We start from the raw sequence: 15,424 nt of genomic DNA, 5'->3' as shown, positions 1-15,424 counted from the left end.
CTTTCGGAAATCAGGAAAAAACAGGAGAGTCGCAGAAGAAAACCGTGTGAAACGAGTACGAAAAGAACAAGAAATGGAAAAGATGATCGTGGAAATAGCTAGTGAGCTTGACGAGATGTCATCCATGCTTCATAACATGGGACGCTGGTTCGCGCAGTTTGAACGCGAGGATACAGTAGAACAGAACCGTTGCCATTTCTCAGTCACCGTCGAACTTATGGATCAATTGGAACATTATTTATTTTCGTCTTAAAGAAAAAAAAGAGACTCTTTTTTGAAAAACAACAAAGCGTGTGTAACTTTTAATTACAACAACAATAAAAGGTTTTACAATTTCCAACGTTTCTTGGTCTGCATGATTTTCTTAACAATGCGTTCTGTCATGGTTTTACGTCCGGGTAATTTGTCGATGGCCTGGATCATCTTGGTGTCGGCGTTCCATTTGTCCTGTAAGTTCTTGGCCCTGGAATAGTCAATGTCGTGTTGTTTGGCCAGTCGGTCCAGACGGTTAATCCCGGGGTCTCCACGCGCCAGACGTTTCTTCAGTTTGGTACCAGGTCCCATGTACTGATAACCGGGCCAATGAAACTCGATCCCAGTCTTGGCCAACCATTTTTGGATGTCGATCCCATACCCTCGTTGGCGACGGCGACGTCGGGTACTTCTCCTCGGGGGTGGAGGTGCCTTTTTCCTCTTCTTAATCCGAGTCATAGTCCAGTCCCCTTCTCCAGGGGTCTTCGAAATCTTCCCACCCTGCTTGTAACTTTTCTGCGGCTGACGGTTTGACCTTCTTGTACTTCTTTGCCTTGCCTTTGGGACTGTAACCACCGTCGTCGTAGTCGATACCGAGTGATTTCAGTACACGTCTGGCTCTATCGGAGATGGGTGCTTTTTTCTTGGACGATAGGGGAGTTTTACCTAGCGTGACTGGTTTGGGTGGAATGGTAGGTTTGGGGGTTTTCTTCTCCTTTTTAAAACCTGACGTGGAGGGTATGGGGGTTTTCAGCTCCTTTTTCAGTCCTGTCGTAGAAAGGGGTTGTGGCGGGATGATCACGGGGGCTGCAGCTGGTTGGTTGACTCCCTTGAGGATCTGTTTCAACAGAGTTTCGACGGGTGCGTCGACCATGCCTTCGGGTTCTGTCGTTCCCTGGTACGAGATGGGACCGCTTTTACCCGTCCGTATACGTTTCACCAGTTTCCCTTCCTCGGAGGCGATGGGTTTGGTCATCTTAACGGCCATGCTGTCGGGGATGCGTTTGTCGTTCAGGATGAGATGTTCTTCGGCGGCCAGACGTCCGGCTTTGTTCAACAAGGCATTCTGGCTGATCTTCCCCTTGTAATAATCTTGCAGACGATTGAATTCTTGAACGGGCACCATCATGACTTCGTTCATACCTTCTGACTCAAGGTCGTGTCAGGAAACTCGGACAATTCTCTCAAGGCCGTCTCGTAACAGTCTTGCCAGTACCGTATGGATTCGTCTTTCTTTTCCAACTCGAGTTCGAGACTTCGAACGGTTCGCTTGCCTTTACCGCACTCCCTGCACAACTCGATGCACCCACCGGGCGGCGTGGTATCTCGTTTCGTTTGACAGGTTTGGCAGAAGTCACCGAACTTTAAAGCCATGTATTCTTGATACAGGTCGTGGTACCTCTTGTTCAAGTACTCGTACGAGTCTTTCCATCGGGCTTCGCGACGATTGGCGTCTTGCAACAACTGCACGAGTTTAGGAATGGTATTGTGGGACTCGTCTTCTCTCGGTGGGAAATTGGGTATGACGTCGATCCCCTCCAGCGGGTAACCGTCCTCACTGCGTCCTTTCACCGTACACAACATGCTTTGAAACAACCGTGCAAACCGCTCCAGAACCCCGCTCCGTTTTGGGTGAGGAGATGTTCTCTTCGACGCTTGAGAGAGTTTTTGCGTCTACCCACTTCGCGCAGAACCCTTTTATGTCTTTTCAGTTTCCCATAAGTCGTTGCGTTGATGGGTATCCTCTTTTTCAGCAAATTGAGAACCATCTCGCTGATGGCGTTGATCTGATCTTTGTCGGCGATTTGTAACATCCGTTGACGTTTGTTCCGATTGGCTTCTTTCAGGACGCGCGTCAGGAAAGGACGTTGTCGTCGTAACCGCTTCATCGTGGACTTATGCACACGAGTGGATTGACGTACTCCTTTTATCGCTTTCCTCGACGCCTGAAGGCCGTTTGAAAGGGTATCCTGCGTAAGACTCTTTCGATCTTTCCCCTGTTCTTATGGATATGTCTGTCCATTAAACCGAAGGGTCCAGCCAGAGCACCCATACCCGCGGCTCTCATCATACTCGCCAAATCACCCCCTTTCTGTCTCCTTCTTCGTCTCCTCCTCCTCCTTCGGGCTGTCATGGTGACGAGTGAGGTGTACGTCGGCTAGTCTCGTCCTTTTATTTTCACATGATGGAGCATCGGAACTCTTCGCCCTTGTGTGGAATTTTTTCACCTCGTCTCATTCGTTCCTGCATCCTTTTGGTATGCGCCCGTTCTTGTTTGGCTCTCAGGCTTTCTATGCCTTTGGTGATACCCCAAGCCGCCTTGGGTAAACCCGCCACCACAGTGCCGATCCCTTCTCCCCTTTGGTACCGTCTTCTTTTAGTGGTTTTAGCGGTTTTACGCCTTCTCGAAGACGCTTTCTTTCTCCTCGACCTCTTGGGCATGTTGGTTCTGAATGAAGAGGTTGGCCGCGATGTCATTTTTTATAGCGGCACGTGCCTAAATCGTAGGGCGTAGTCTCGAACGTATCGGTCGTACGTGGGAGATGTAAAATCCGTCACCACGTCGTCCAACGTTTGCATCTTGGTCAAAAACCCATCCAATTCCTCCACGCCACCCAGAGCGTAGTTCCTGAGTTCTGTCAGCGTCTTTTCGTACGTCGTGTAAGCGAATTGGGCCATGTCCATCTTGAACGAATACTTCTTGAAATCGTTCCATCCTTTCAGTAAGGTGGCGAAAGCCGTCAATCCTACCACCGTGTACCCATCTTTCCACACGGATCCCAAGACGATACTCACGGCCACCGTCAGTAAGGCCAGTCCGTTGAGAATGGCGTTACACAACTTGTAGTAACCGAACATCTGCCTTCGACACCACCAATACTTGTGGTAGAAAGCGTACAAGACGTCCAAACGTTTCAGGGAATCCAAATCCACCACGGTGTTGAAAGGTTCATCCAATAAACAGACAGAAGTACTCATGACTCTTTTCCAACCAGTGCCAAACGTAGTCTGACTTTCTGTCGGGACGTTCGATCCTTTTAGCTTGTTGCTTGTATTCCCAGATCTCGTCCTTGAAGGCGGTTTCCACGGATTGGTTCAGGATGTCCTGGACTTGTCGGTAACTATCGCACTCGTCCGCGATACGTTTCATGTCTTCGTGATCCATGCTGGTCGCATCCCAGTAAGAGCGAGAGCATCGACATAGATGCAAAAAGTAGGGGAACCACTCGACTTCACTCCTCAACATCTTGATTCGAATGGTTTTTCATCGACGAGGGGGTCGTCTTTTCTTAAGTCTCACGAGTCTTCGGATCCCGCGACCCACGCCCACTCCCACACCACCAATGGCAGCGGTCGTTCCAGCTCGGATGCCTGTTTTCACGGCGCGACCACCCAACGCTTTGGCCAATCCCAAGGCAGCCCCTTTACCAATGGGTAACATCGCAGACAGGGCATTCGCAAGAGCACCGCCCCATTGCTTTCTCCTTTTCGGTCGACGACGGCGTCTTCTCATGGTTGTTGTTGTTCTCAGTTACGTACACTGGTCGAATTGCGTGTGACGGTAGGACGTTGTCCGTTTTTATAGGTGGTCGTAATCGTGTTGGTGGTCGTGATGCCCGCAATGCGACGACCCGCGGCCGTCTGTTGTTGTTGGCGCAAAATCTCTTCCAATTGTTGCTGCATCTGGGCTTGGTCGAGAACACGGTCTCCTCGTCTCCTTCTTCTTCCTCCTCCTCGACCCGATCGAATCGACGAAGGCGGAGTGGAGTCACTACCACTTCCTCCGCCTCCGCCTCCGCCTCCGCCTCCACCTCTGCCTCTGCCTCTGCCTCTTCCACCGCCGCTACCACTAGCGCTACTTCGTCTGCGGCTGCCGGAATCACTGGAGGACGTGGGTGTGTTTTGACGTGGGACGCGTCTCGGTCGTTTCCCTCCTCGAACGGCTCGTGCCAAAGGGGTGGACATGGTTATTCGTGGTGCCCCGACACCTGCCGTGACATTGGCGCGCGACACCGATCCAGCACTGCCGACACCCACCGTGACGTTGGTCTGCGGTGCACCCGAGCCAGCGGTGCCCACTCCGACGGGCGAGACATTGGGCAGGGGCGGTGTTGCCAGTGACGATCGCGGTGAAGGAGGAGTGTTCAGACTCGTACCCACACCCGCGGCAGGCGGAATCGGAGTACTCGTCCGAGCCGGTGTCCCCCAAGGCGAATAATCTTCCAGAGCCGAGAAGTTGAAATCGTCACTACCATAAGAGCTCATTTTTATCCATGTACCTTTCTCTTTCTATCTTCTTCTCGGCGAGTTCTCGTTGTTTATGAACCAAATAATCGAAACCTTCCCCATTATATGCGTTGATGATGGACCGTACTTGACGGTAACTCTCGCATTCCGTGACCTGTCTCATCGGTTCGTAGTCCAGCTCGTGGGGGTTCATGATGTATTTGAGCCTGTTTTTACACAGGTGAATGAATAGCGGAAACCACTCGACCTCGCTCCTCAACATGATGCAAACTGATGGCATCGGACGAATCCTTCGTCTTTTAACACATGGCTGAGGACACGTTGATCGTCCTGACTGGCTGGATGAAGATCCAATAGCATGTAACCGTAAGGTCGATCGGTGACCTTGCGAAACGTGTCCAACACCTCCTGCCATTGCGTGGGAAACGATTGCAGAAGTAAATTTCGTATCCCCAACTGATCCCGAGGGTTCTTGAAGGCCGCGATGTAATGCGCGTTTCTGGAAATGGTCTTGGCGAATTTTCCGTTGGGGAATAGATCCTGACACAGGTAGATCACCGTGATGTTCCGATGATGCGAATGTTTGGTGAAGAGATCCAACACGCGCTTGTCGTTACCACCCTCGTCCATCAGATCGTCCAAGACCAACACACCCCCTCCGGGAAACCATCGGGGTAACTGTTCGCTGTCGGGGATGCCTTCGTAAAACTTGACTCCACCCTTCTTGAGCTTTTGGAAACCGTCTTGCCACGATCCGTAGCAGTAATGAATACTCTTCGGTGTCTGTTGGAACAAGTCGCCGTTCTCCAAGAGCAGTTTGGTCGTGAACACCGTCTTGCCGCACCCCGACGGACCCGCTATCAACAAACTCGACGGCGTGTGAAATTGAAACGCTTTGCGTCGTTCCATGATCATGAAATGGTCCATGGTCTCGAGACGTTCCGTTTTTATCTGAACAACTTGGCCAATGGGGTCTTGACGGCCGGGATGCGTTTCAACAGACCCAATAGGGTGACCTTACGATTGAAACAGATGGGTTTTTTCTTGGCCCTACTCCTGATCTTGGCCATGGCCCTCTTGGCAGCGGCTCTCTTGGGACGTCCTTTTTTCTTGGCAGGCGCCGATCTCTTTTTTCGAGGTTTTTTCTTGGCGAATTTACTCAAATCTCCGAACTTGTCCTCGTACCAATGCCTCTTTTTCATTCTTCTTTTCCTATCTTCCTTCTCGGAAAGCTTCGGCATGGCAGGGGCGGCTCTCTTGCGTTTCCTACGCGTGGTCACCGTCGCCGGTAATGCACCGGTGTCCAGGACGGACGGCGGTTGAAAAGACACTTGTCTTTTGGCGGGTTGAAGTATTTTCAGATTGAGCTGTCGTTTTGGCGGTTGGTTTTTCTTGAAATGAGCCTCACTGGGTTGAGGCGTCTTTCCACCCGCTTTTCCATAGCGTTTTTCTAACCTGGCTATCACGTCGTCCAAATGTCTATGCCCTTGAAACTGAAGAGCCATGACTACCACACAACCTCTTTTTCAAAAATGAACCTCTTTTATTTCGAACAGCTTACTTTATAACAAATGACGCACTCCTCGGGAGGAACCGCTCGTGTCCTGGTGACACGGGGTTTTACAAATCTTGCGCCAGGCCAACTCGTCCACGATCAGACGTTCTACCATGTGTCCTACTTTACGATCGTTCTCCACAAACTCGTTTTTCTTAAAACGATTCAAGAACTCGTTCATGTCACGACCTTCGGCTCGGTCGATCAGGAACATCAGGGCGTAACCGCCGCAACTCTGGCTGAACAAGGACTGCAGACTCTTGCCGTTGTGAATCTGGTACTTGAAATGACGATCCAACCATGCTTGGATCGGTTCGGCGGTTCCGTACGCGTCCAACGGTAGACCGTAACTGTCCAGGATCTCGCACTTGTTCTTGTCGGCCCACAAAGCGATCCAATGCACGCCCGGTTTGTCGTGAGGGTCCGTGTTCACGATGTAAGCGGTCGGTCCTTCTTGAGGGACTGTCCTGGGAAGCCGATCGCAAGGGACCGTGCCGTAAAAGACACAGCGTAGGGACGGATTCGTCCGGGCCAAATGATCCAATTGTATATTATTCAAGGCTACTTTCTCCATTTTTTTCTTCTCATTGGTACACGTCGTAGATGACGACTCGGTTCTCGTTGATCTCCAGCAAATTCTCGAATTCGCCGTACAACAAGATAGTCAGGTTTTCTCCCGGATTGGCTCCGAAATCGATCACCAGACGCAGTTCACCTTCTTGCTTGGGGTTCAACACTGGACTGTCCAAACATCCATTGGCCGTGTTGTCAAATACAAACATGTTGCATCTCTTGCCGTCCCCCCAATCCACTTTTCGGACCATGTTTCCTTTTCCCCTGCACAACGCTCCTGAGGCTTGGAGGAATCTGTAGTAACCTCTCTGATCTTTACTGTCCCCATCGTGATCGAGCTCCAAGGTCTCGTAGGGGTATTCTTCACCTCTCACCAATTGTTTGATGGAAGCCAGATTGAATTTTCCAAAATTGAACGGATTGATCGTCACAGTTCCGTTGAAGGCAGTTTGTTTCATCAACAACACCACTAACCGATTAGGCAATTTATTGTGGAAAGGATTGCTGCACTCGAAATGACGATTGTCGTTGGGATGCGAGTAAGTGCGAATTTCACCTCTCACCGTGGGGTAAGTGGCCACTCTTCCTCCTTTCAGGCTGGTCATGATCTCTCGGTACACCGAGGGAGTCACTCTCACTTGAGACAGGAACAATCTCACTTTCACGTCGGCTTCAGTCAGTCTCAGAGTATCATTACCATGCCATCGGATGGTCCACAGGGCTGGGGCATTGAAGTACATGTCGATCTGGATCTGCACGCCAGGTAACAGTAATTTGCTGAGATGAAACACTTCCAGGAAAGGTTTGAACCTCAAAGTCACGGCTTCTCCGTCCAGAAACTGGGCTCGTCCCTGGACCACATTCTTGAGATCTTGGGTTAAAGCAGTATATTCAGCGTGAGGAGTAGTAAAATCCAACGCGTTGGCTGTCAATTCATCGGCATCTCCGTCGTCGGGTACACCGAGACAGTTGTACCATCCGCTGGGTGTTAGGATCGATTCACCGTCGTCTCGGTCGTGGTTCAACAGGGTCTCGATGTAGGCTTTGAGGTGGTAAGTATCCGTCTGGGGGCTGATGAGAGTCCCATTCAATCTCACATTGATCTGTTTGAAGAGGGTGTGGGCCAGATTATTGGCGAGTCCCATGACATCCGCTGTCAGCAGATTCGTGTTGTTACTTTTCTTGACAGTCAATTCCACTTCGAAGAAACTCTCGTTCAAGTCGATAAAGTCTTCTTGAGGATCGACTTGGAAGGTCACGGGATTGATCCCCGTATTGAACGGGTTGATTCTCACCAAACGTCGAGACGACATGCTGACATCCGTGGGAGGGGTACTGAACATGTTCAGACGAGGGTTACGAACCCCCGCCGACCGGGCATGAGCCACGAGGTCCGTCATCGTCTACGTCGTCGTCTCCTTCTCAGGGCCGACTGCACCCAACGATAGTTCGGGCGTTTTGATCGGGACGGGAAGATCGATCCGCCTTTATACGTTCGTCGTATCGGAATAAGTCTCACGCGCCTCGAGTAAATGGGATTCATACTCCAAAGAGGTCTTTCCTCACTTTTTTCGCCAACGCCCGTTTGATCTCTTACGTTGCTTTACGTTTCACGGCTCGTTTCGCTCCTCTCTTGACCCCGGCGAGACCTCCTCTCCAATTGGGCTTTCCTCCCTTGCCGCCCGAATTTAAACCTTTCAGACCTTCCGTGGCCGTCTCGGTGATAAAGTCTCGTAGAATGCCGGGACCGCGTTTCTTGACACCTCTCCAAGCCATGCCGAATCCGTCTCCGGATTGCCTCATTTTATCGGGATGAAATCGTACCAACGTTCCACCGATCATTCTTTCTTAAAGTGTAACGTCACGATCGTATTGCCAGGTCCAAATCTCACCAGTTCTCCAGTTGTCTCAGCCACTTGCACCTCTATTATGTCAATGACGTCTTTGCGCACGGGAATATATTGAATGTGGTAAGGCTCGAAATACTGAACACCCGCACCTGTTCTAATCAAGTTGACCTCTCTCAGTACATCCGTGACTTGATTTCCCACCACGCCACTTCTACACACGTCCGAGTAGACGAACAAGGAACGCGAACTGCTTCCCACCACCACCTCGAACGCTTTGTTCAGGTTTAGAAAACGCCAATTGCAATAGATGCTGAGTTTTAAAAAATCTCCATTTCCTCCTGTATCTGTGATGACACCCCAAAAGACAGGTGATCCGTCCTTGTCGTGGACGTCCCCGACGACGCTAATGTCCGGAACGACATCGTCAAAAAGTTCCAACTGCAAATTAGGTCCCAGTTCGTAACCACTGCTGTTCTTTTTGAGCCATCCCATTTTTAAAGCCAGTTCAACATTGACGTGGAACGTGGGGAAATGTATGACCGGACGATAGGTGTTTTCATTGTCCGTGACCAGTTCATCACCTTCCCACTTGAACTTGACGTAGGTTCTCTTCCCATCATTCGTGACATATTTGGATCCCAATTTGGGTCCGTAGTACTTGAAGACGCGTTGTCGCGTGAAAAAGGAGATCATGGATTTCATGAATCCGACACCGTCCACGTTGTAAAATACCTCTTTGAGGTCATCCGTGTCGAAGTAAGCTTCTCCAAACCTGTAATAACTACTCGATTCTACGCGTCTCCATGCGAAGGAGGACAAGACGGTTTTATCCTCAGAAGCGGTGAAAGAAGGCAACGTCACGTGCGCATCCGGCATGGCGATGCTACTCATTCCCACTTTCCACCCTCCTTCTCCATTCAGGCGTAGGGGACGTGGTAACCTGATCTTGAAATGGTTCGCCTTGTTGTCCGGGAACTCGCTCTTACCACTGTGACTGGGTAAGCTGACGTAAAAATTACTCATCCTTTCTTGAAATGCAACGTGATCGTGGTCACGCCCGACGCAAAGTCCACCAGTCGTCCGTCGTTCTCAGATACCTGCGTCTCGACAATGTCCAAAAAGGTCGTGCGCACCGGTAGATATAGGATGTGTCTCGGTTGAAGGTCGATCACGTCAGGATCGTAACGAACCTGTTTTAACAGGTCCGTGACTTGATTTCCCGTCACCATACTCTGTCCCACATTCGAATACACGAACAAGGAACGACGCTCGTGACCGAACGCCTCTTCGTAACTGCGATCCAAATCCGTGAACACCCAATTGATGAAACAACTCAAATGTAAGGTGTCGGGGTCGATCTTGTAAAACGTCTCGTCCCCGTCATTCTGAGCTATGATCAAGTCCGTGGCCGTGGGTACGACTTCCTTGGGAAATTCTTTCCTCAAGTGAGGTCCCAAGACGTAACCCGGTCGACCGTTTGGCAAGGTTCCCATCTTGACCCATTTCATCTTCTTGGCCAATTCGATGCCGATGTTCATTTGCGGGTAGACGCGTTTACCGTTGATCAGGAGGCTGAGGCACGTTCTCGAATTGTCCAGGACGCATTCTCCATGCTCGGCCCGATGCATGACCGTGTACAGCAATTCGTTGGGACTGTCTTTCTTGTACATCGTCACGTCAGCATCCGTTCGATCTCTCATCCTACGCATGTATCGATCTCGTATCATGTTCATTAACTCGGTACCGGTCCTCGGCGTAAACTCTAAATCGCCCTCTCGCGTCGCTGAAGAGACCCGGCTGTATAGGTTTATGGAGGCGTTCACCATGTTGATCCACCAGATTTCAAACAGAAGAGAATATTTCAAGTCCATCTTACGCGTCGCGGACGGAAACGAGAGGTCGCTGATACCCACTTTCCATCCCGACTCTCTCAACTGCAACGGGTTCGGCAGACGGTTCTTGAAACTGTGGGCCTTGTTGTCCGGGAACTCGCTCGTGCTGGCATTGCTCATCAGCTGCACGTAAAAGTCGTCGACAGACTCATTCATACTTAAAGTGTAATGTCACCGTCGTCACGCCCGAGGTAAAGTCCACCAGTCTTCCGTCGTTCTCGGCCAATTGCACCTCCACTATATCCAAGACGTTGCTGCGCACGGGTTTATATTGAATCTGAGTCGGTTCGTACGTCGTCTTGAGCGAGTCGTGGGGGACTTCTCTCAAGAGATCCGTGAATCGATTCCCCGTGATGGTGCTACGACCCACATTCGAATACAGGTACATGGGACTGCGAGGCGGAGGGAGGTTCGGATGAACGACGACTCCACGATTGTAGGTCTTGGCGTATTCCTCGTCCAAGTAACTGAAGCGCCAGTTGCAATAGGGACTGAGCTGTAACGTCCCGTGGCTGTCCAAATTCCAAAATTCACGAGATCGATTGCTGTCATGGTTGGTCCAGTCTTTCTTGAAATCAGACGGGACTTTGTCGTTGGGAAAGACCTTGATCATATTCACGTTCAAGTGAACGGAGTAATACGATTCCTCGCGAATCAAACTCAACTTCTTGACCAGTTTAGTACCAAAATACACTCTGGGACGATGTCTGTCTCCGGACTCGTCGAGGAACGTGTCGGTGTTGTCGATAATCAAATCGTTCCCCTCCCATCGGAACACGGGGTAGTATTTTTTCCCGTTCGGTGCTCGCAGACTTTCACCCGCATGATCCATGTAATGATACAGCCGTTCGTGAAAACGATGGATGAGGTATTGCATGAGAGATCTGCCACTCGTCACTTTGTGTCGGTCACGGTTCAGTTCCTTTCCGCTGACGTAAAATGTGACGGGGTATCGATAAGGACGCCACGTAATCCCGTCGTCTAGCAACCTGAACGTTTCAATGGTCCAATCCATACCGAACACGTAGTCGTCGTCTTCAAAGTCGTGCGCTTGAGTGACGGGTACTTGATGCGGTCGTGACGGAGGAATCGGGTAAGACACGCTCGCCAATCCCACTTTCCATTCCTTGTCGGATTCAAACAGGAGCGGATACGGCAGACGATTCTTGAAACTGTTGGCCTTGTTGTCCGTGAACTCGCTCGTGCTGGCATTGCTCATCAACTGCACGTAAAAGTCTTTCATTTTTTCGTCTTGGGCTTTTGGGTCACGTACAGTCCCTTTTTATCCACCCAACTGTCGTACTTGACTGGCCAACCTTTCCATCGCACCAAGACTTTATCCCCTTTTCGTTTGACGATCTTGTCGATGCGAAACAGATCGTCGTCTTTCACGTCCACCTTTTGCAAATCTTGCGCGTAAAACGTGCCTTCGACCGCTGTGCCGTCCCATTCTTCCACCTTGTACGTGGTGACCTTCCCAGGACGCACTCGACGTATCACAAACACCTCTTCGGTCCAACCGGGTAAATACCCTTTCTTGAATTGACGGAACTTCTTGTTCAGTCTCACACGATCCCCGACTTTGAGTTGCGGTTTCTTCAATTTCCCTTTTTTCTTTTTTCCGTAAAGAGTCTCCCACACGTCCTCGCTATTGGCTAAAGTCACTTGGTCGGGAGCCATCTTGATACTGCGATGATACGATCGATTGTACCCTCGGACCAGATCTTGTAACACGGGCACATACGTCATCGTATTCTTCACGGTGAAGTACCGGTACAAACGTTCTTTCAGGGTCCGATTGAACCGTTCCACTACACTGGATTTCGTATCCCCGCGCGTCGAAAAATGATGAATGCCTTTCTGCTTCATCAAATCCTGAAACGTCTTGTTGTAGAATTCCTTCCCGTCGTCCGTCTGGAGATTGATGGGTTTTCTACCTCCTTTCAGGATCTTAGCCATGGCCTCCGTCACCGCTTTACCCGTCTTGCTCTTCAAGGGCTGGACCCAGGCGTGCTTGGAAAACACGTCCACCACCGTCAAGAGGTAACGATACCCTCGATTGTACCTCGAAATATTGATCACCTCGATCAGGTCGGCCGTCCACTGCTCGTCGATGCCGAACACCACCACAGGTGCTGTGGGAAAACGACGACGTCTGGGTTTGTGCAACGTGTACCCCAAATCCTGTTGCAGGACCTCGCGAGCACGTCGTACCGAGATCTTATTGGCCTGGGCGAATCGCGTCAGACCGCCCAGACTACCGGGTCTGGAAGGATCCCGATACCGTCCCAGTAACCTTCCGGTCGAAAGCGGCTTTTGCTTCTTCTTCTTTTGACCTTTCTTCTTCATAGTCGATAAAGTTTGTACACGCACTGTCTCCACAACTCGAAACGTTGCTCCCGTACCTCGAGATACTTCTTAAATGAATCGGGTTGCCGTTTCAACCACAAGATATAAACCACAAAACGCATCACGTTGGGTTCGACGTCGGTATAGTCAAACACCTCCAAGGGCGAATCGCTGAAATGGTCGGGGATGGGTTCACCCTGACCGTATCGCTCGTAGACACTAGTGCACTTGGAACACAAGGTCGTCCAACACCATCGATCGGCTATGGTCGTACACATTCTCGAGATCAACCAACTCAAAGCATGAGACATAATGATTTGAACCCAATTCTTTATTCACACTTTCTTATAGGTACAAAAACGTCGTGCCTGATTGGTTCTTACGAAAAATCGACTCTGATTGGATAACACGAAAAAGAAGGCGAAGAAAAGACTTAGTCTGAATCTGTAAAGTAATCAACATGTTCCATGTTCTTAAGATCTCGTCCATACTCATCATCACAGTCTTCCTCGTAGGTATTCATGGCATAATATTTACAATTTCTCCAACAACATTCCCCTTTACCGGGTCTCCACTTCAGGGCTTCAGCCTCGTTCCCCTTCACATAGAATGCTTGTCGCATACTCTCCTTACACTCACCACACAGGTCATCCTCATCCGCTTCAATGGCACTAAAGAAAAACCGATCCTTCCACAGATTACGCTGATGCATGAGATCGTAGATCAACTCTTCCAACTTCAGACACGTTTCCCTGTAATCTCCCTTGCTGAAAGTCAGTAACGACTTCACCATGGGACTCTCGTCTGACTCCAACACCCGTCGTGATAGGTCGCGAGAGAAACGCAAGGGTTCAAACAGATCACGGATGGCCTCACTCATCCTGTACGTGAGGTGATTCGTGGCTATCAAACAGACACGCTCAGCGTCCAGGGTGGGATCACTACAATGAATGAATTTGAATTGACCGCTACCACTTCTGTACATCACGCGACACCACTCACCACAGAACAAAAACACGTGTTCGTTCTTCTTCATCATCTCCAAAATCGTACCACCCCAGTCAGGACGACGTCTCATCAAGAGCTCAAAAGACCACAGACTATCAGGTATTTGACCTAACGGTTCGAAGAGATTGTCAAAAATGTACAGGTCCACCTTGGCATCTGGAATGGCGTCGAGATCTCTTAAAGTGTGTACCTTCAGATCCACGATCTGTTCCACGAGGTCCCGAATCTGGTTCGAGTTGCTATAGTAAGTCATCTTGACACCCTCAGACAAACTCGTTAAACTTCTTTCCTTCTCGATCCGCTCGCTTCGTGATCTCCAAGCCCGACAAATGAGGATAGCAACTACGAACGCCCCAGTCAATCAAGTGCCTCTGGAGCCTATAGTACAAAGGAGAGACAAGACGTAATTCCAGTTCAATTATCCTAGCGTGTAACGGTCTTTCGCCTTCTTTTTCGATTGTATCCACTACGTCAGAAGCTCGATTCAACTGTTGTCTAAGATCTTCAAGGATCTCTTGCACGTCTCTCTCATCCAAAATCCTACAGGTCATCACCGCGTCAACAGCAAGTCGAGAATGACTCGCTGCGTCCAAACTGGATCCTTTTATACCCGCGCCGTGGATCCACTTTCACTCCGTACTTTCCCGGATCACGTGCCCACTTCAGATCCCGCCAATCGGAACGAAGACCGTCACATGATCCCATCACACCACACGTCACTGATTGGTCAAAAACGTCCATAAAGTCTAACAACACATTCCATCACGAGTCACTTTTCAGTAGAAGTCGTCATGGATTCACACGTCGAACCCGTCAGGAAAAAGAAAAAATTGTCCAAAAAGAAACTGGAACTGCTCTTACCCAAGAGAGTGGAAAGAGAAGTAGGAGGTAAACAACTACAATCCACTTTAGATAGATGGTTATTCAAAAAACCTCGTGCCAGACTCCGTTTCAACGAACGCGTCCTCTTCAAAGAAATCACACCGGACTCGGTCAGTTGGACCACCGTCCCTCTCAAAGGCTTCTCGCGACCCTGGAGCGCCTTTTCGATCCAACGCCAAGAAGTCAAAAGCCAAATGAAAAGTAACCATGACAAGCGAAGGCAAAGACCGACCCCCAAGAACGCGCGAAAAACCACCCACATCCTAGAAACCATGCGACGTGAAAACACCTTGTTGGGATACTAACTCGTTCTCTATCTTCACAGACTCAAAGCTACCTGCCATTCAAGGCGGATGCATGACCGTGATCAGAGACTCACCTCCTCGAACCATGCAAGTCCTGGAAGCCATGGGACTCGACAAATTCAAGAAAGACGACCTCGTAGAAGTACCCCCTGAAGTGGACGACCGAGGAGAATTCACCGAAGTCCAAGTGTTGGAGGAATTCGACCCCGATCAGTTCCTGAACCAACTGAAACCACAAGATTCCATCTGCCCACGTTGCATGGTACCCCTGACATACGGAAGCGTGCGAACCCCAGACGGTGGTACCTGGGAATATTACCGATGCCCCTCTTCCAGATTCTACACCAAGTGTTATGTGACCTGTGGCGTCAAAGAGGTGGGCACTTACCTGAGACGCGTCGAAGAACAGACCCACCCCTGCTACAGGAACATCGACCCGGCTCGTTTCCGATGTCTATGCAGCAAGTCCCTGGTCTTAGCCACCTCCCACTCCCAGTCCAACCCAGACAG

General features: G+C 50.1%; 4 protein-coding genes and 1 pseudogene across 4 annotated transcripts in view; 1 reads left to right on the top strand and 4 right to left on the bottom strand.

Annotated features, from left to right (window-relative positions):
* LOC110043766 (short transient receptor potential channel 5-like) overlaps positions 1-15,424 on the top strand; it is a 45,341-nt gene that overhangs the window by 23,795 nt on the left and 6,122 nt on the right. The gene's annotated exons all lie outside the window — the stretch shown is intronic.
* On the bottom strand, positions 2,253-4,917 carry LOC149118526 (uncharacterized; annotated as a pseudogene).
* Positions 6,306-8,222, bottom strand: LOC149118525 (uncharacterized protein F54H12.2-like). Its single transcript, XM_089297288.1, has one exon. The coding sequence runs from the start codon at positions 8,026-8,028 to the stop codon at positions 6,640-6,642; it is 1,389 nt and encodes a 462-aa protein (XP_089153414.1). The 5' UTR covers positions 8,029-8,222; the 3' UTR covers positions 6,306-6,639.
* LOC149118524 (uncharacterized) lies at positions 10,519-11,731 on the bottom strand. The gene has a single exon (XM_089297294.1). It carries the CDS (start codon positions 11,611-11,613, stop codon positions 10,519-10,521), a length of 1,095 nt encoding a protein of 364 aa, XP_089153420.1. The 5' UTR covers positions 11,614-11,731.
* On the bottom strand, positions 12,721-14,837 carry LOC110056574 (uncharacterized). Its single transcript, XM_089297300.1, has one exon. It carries the CDS (start codon positions 13,978-13,980, stop codon positions 13,153-13,155), a length of 828 nt encoding a protein of 275 aa, XP_089153426.1. The 5' UTR covers positions 13,981-14,837; the 3' UTR covers positions 12,721-13,152.

The sequence above is a fragment of the Orbicella faveolata genome, unplaced genomic scaffold (genome assembly GCF_042242905.1).
Source record: "Orbicella faveolata isolate gen_17 unplaced genomic scaffold, um_ofav_v1 contig_1, whole genome shotgun sequence".
NCBI lineage: Eukaryota > Metazoa > Cnidaria > Anthozoa > Scleractinia > Merulinidae > Orbicella > Orbicella faveolata.
Note: the sequence above shows the minus strand (reverse complement) of the source record. Positions and strands in the feature narration are given on the sequence as shown.

What these genes read in the sequence shown, in the direction of transcription:
- LOC149118524 (XM_089297294.1), bottom strand. Translation starts at nt 11,613, where the DNA reads ATGAAAGACTTTTACGTGCAGTTGATGAGCAATGCCAGCACGAGCGAG.
- LOC149118525 (XM_089297288.1), bottom strand. Translation starts at nt 8,028, where the DNA reads ATGACGGACCTCGTGGCTCATGCCCGGTCGGCGGGGGTTCGTAACCCT.
- LOC110056574 (XM_089297300.1), bottom strand. Translation starts at nt 13,980, where the DNA reads ATGACTTACTATAGCAACTCGAACCAGATTCGGGACCTCGTGGAACAG.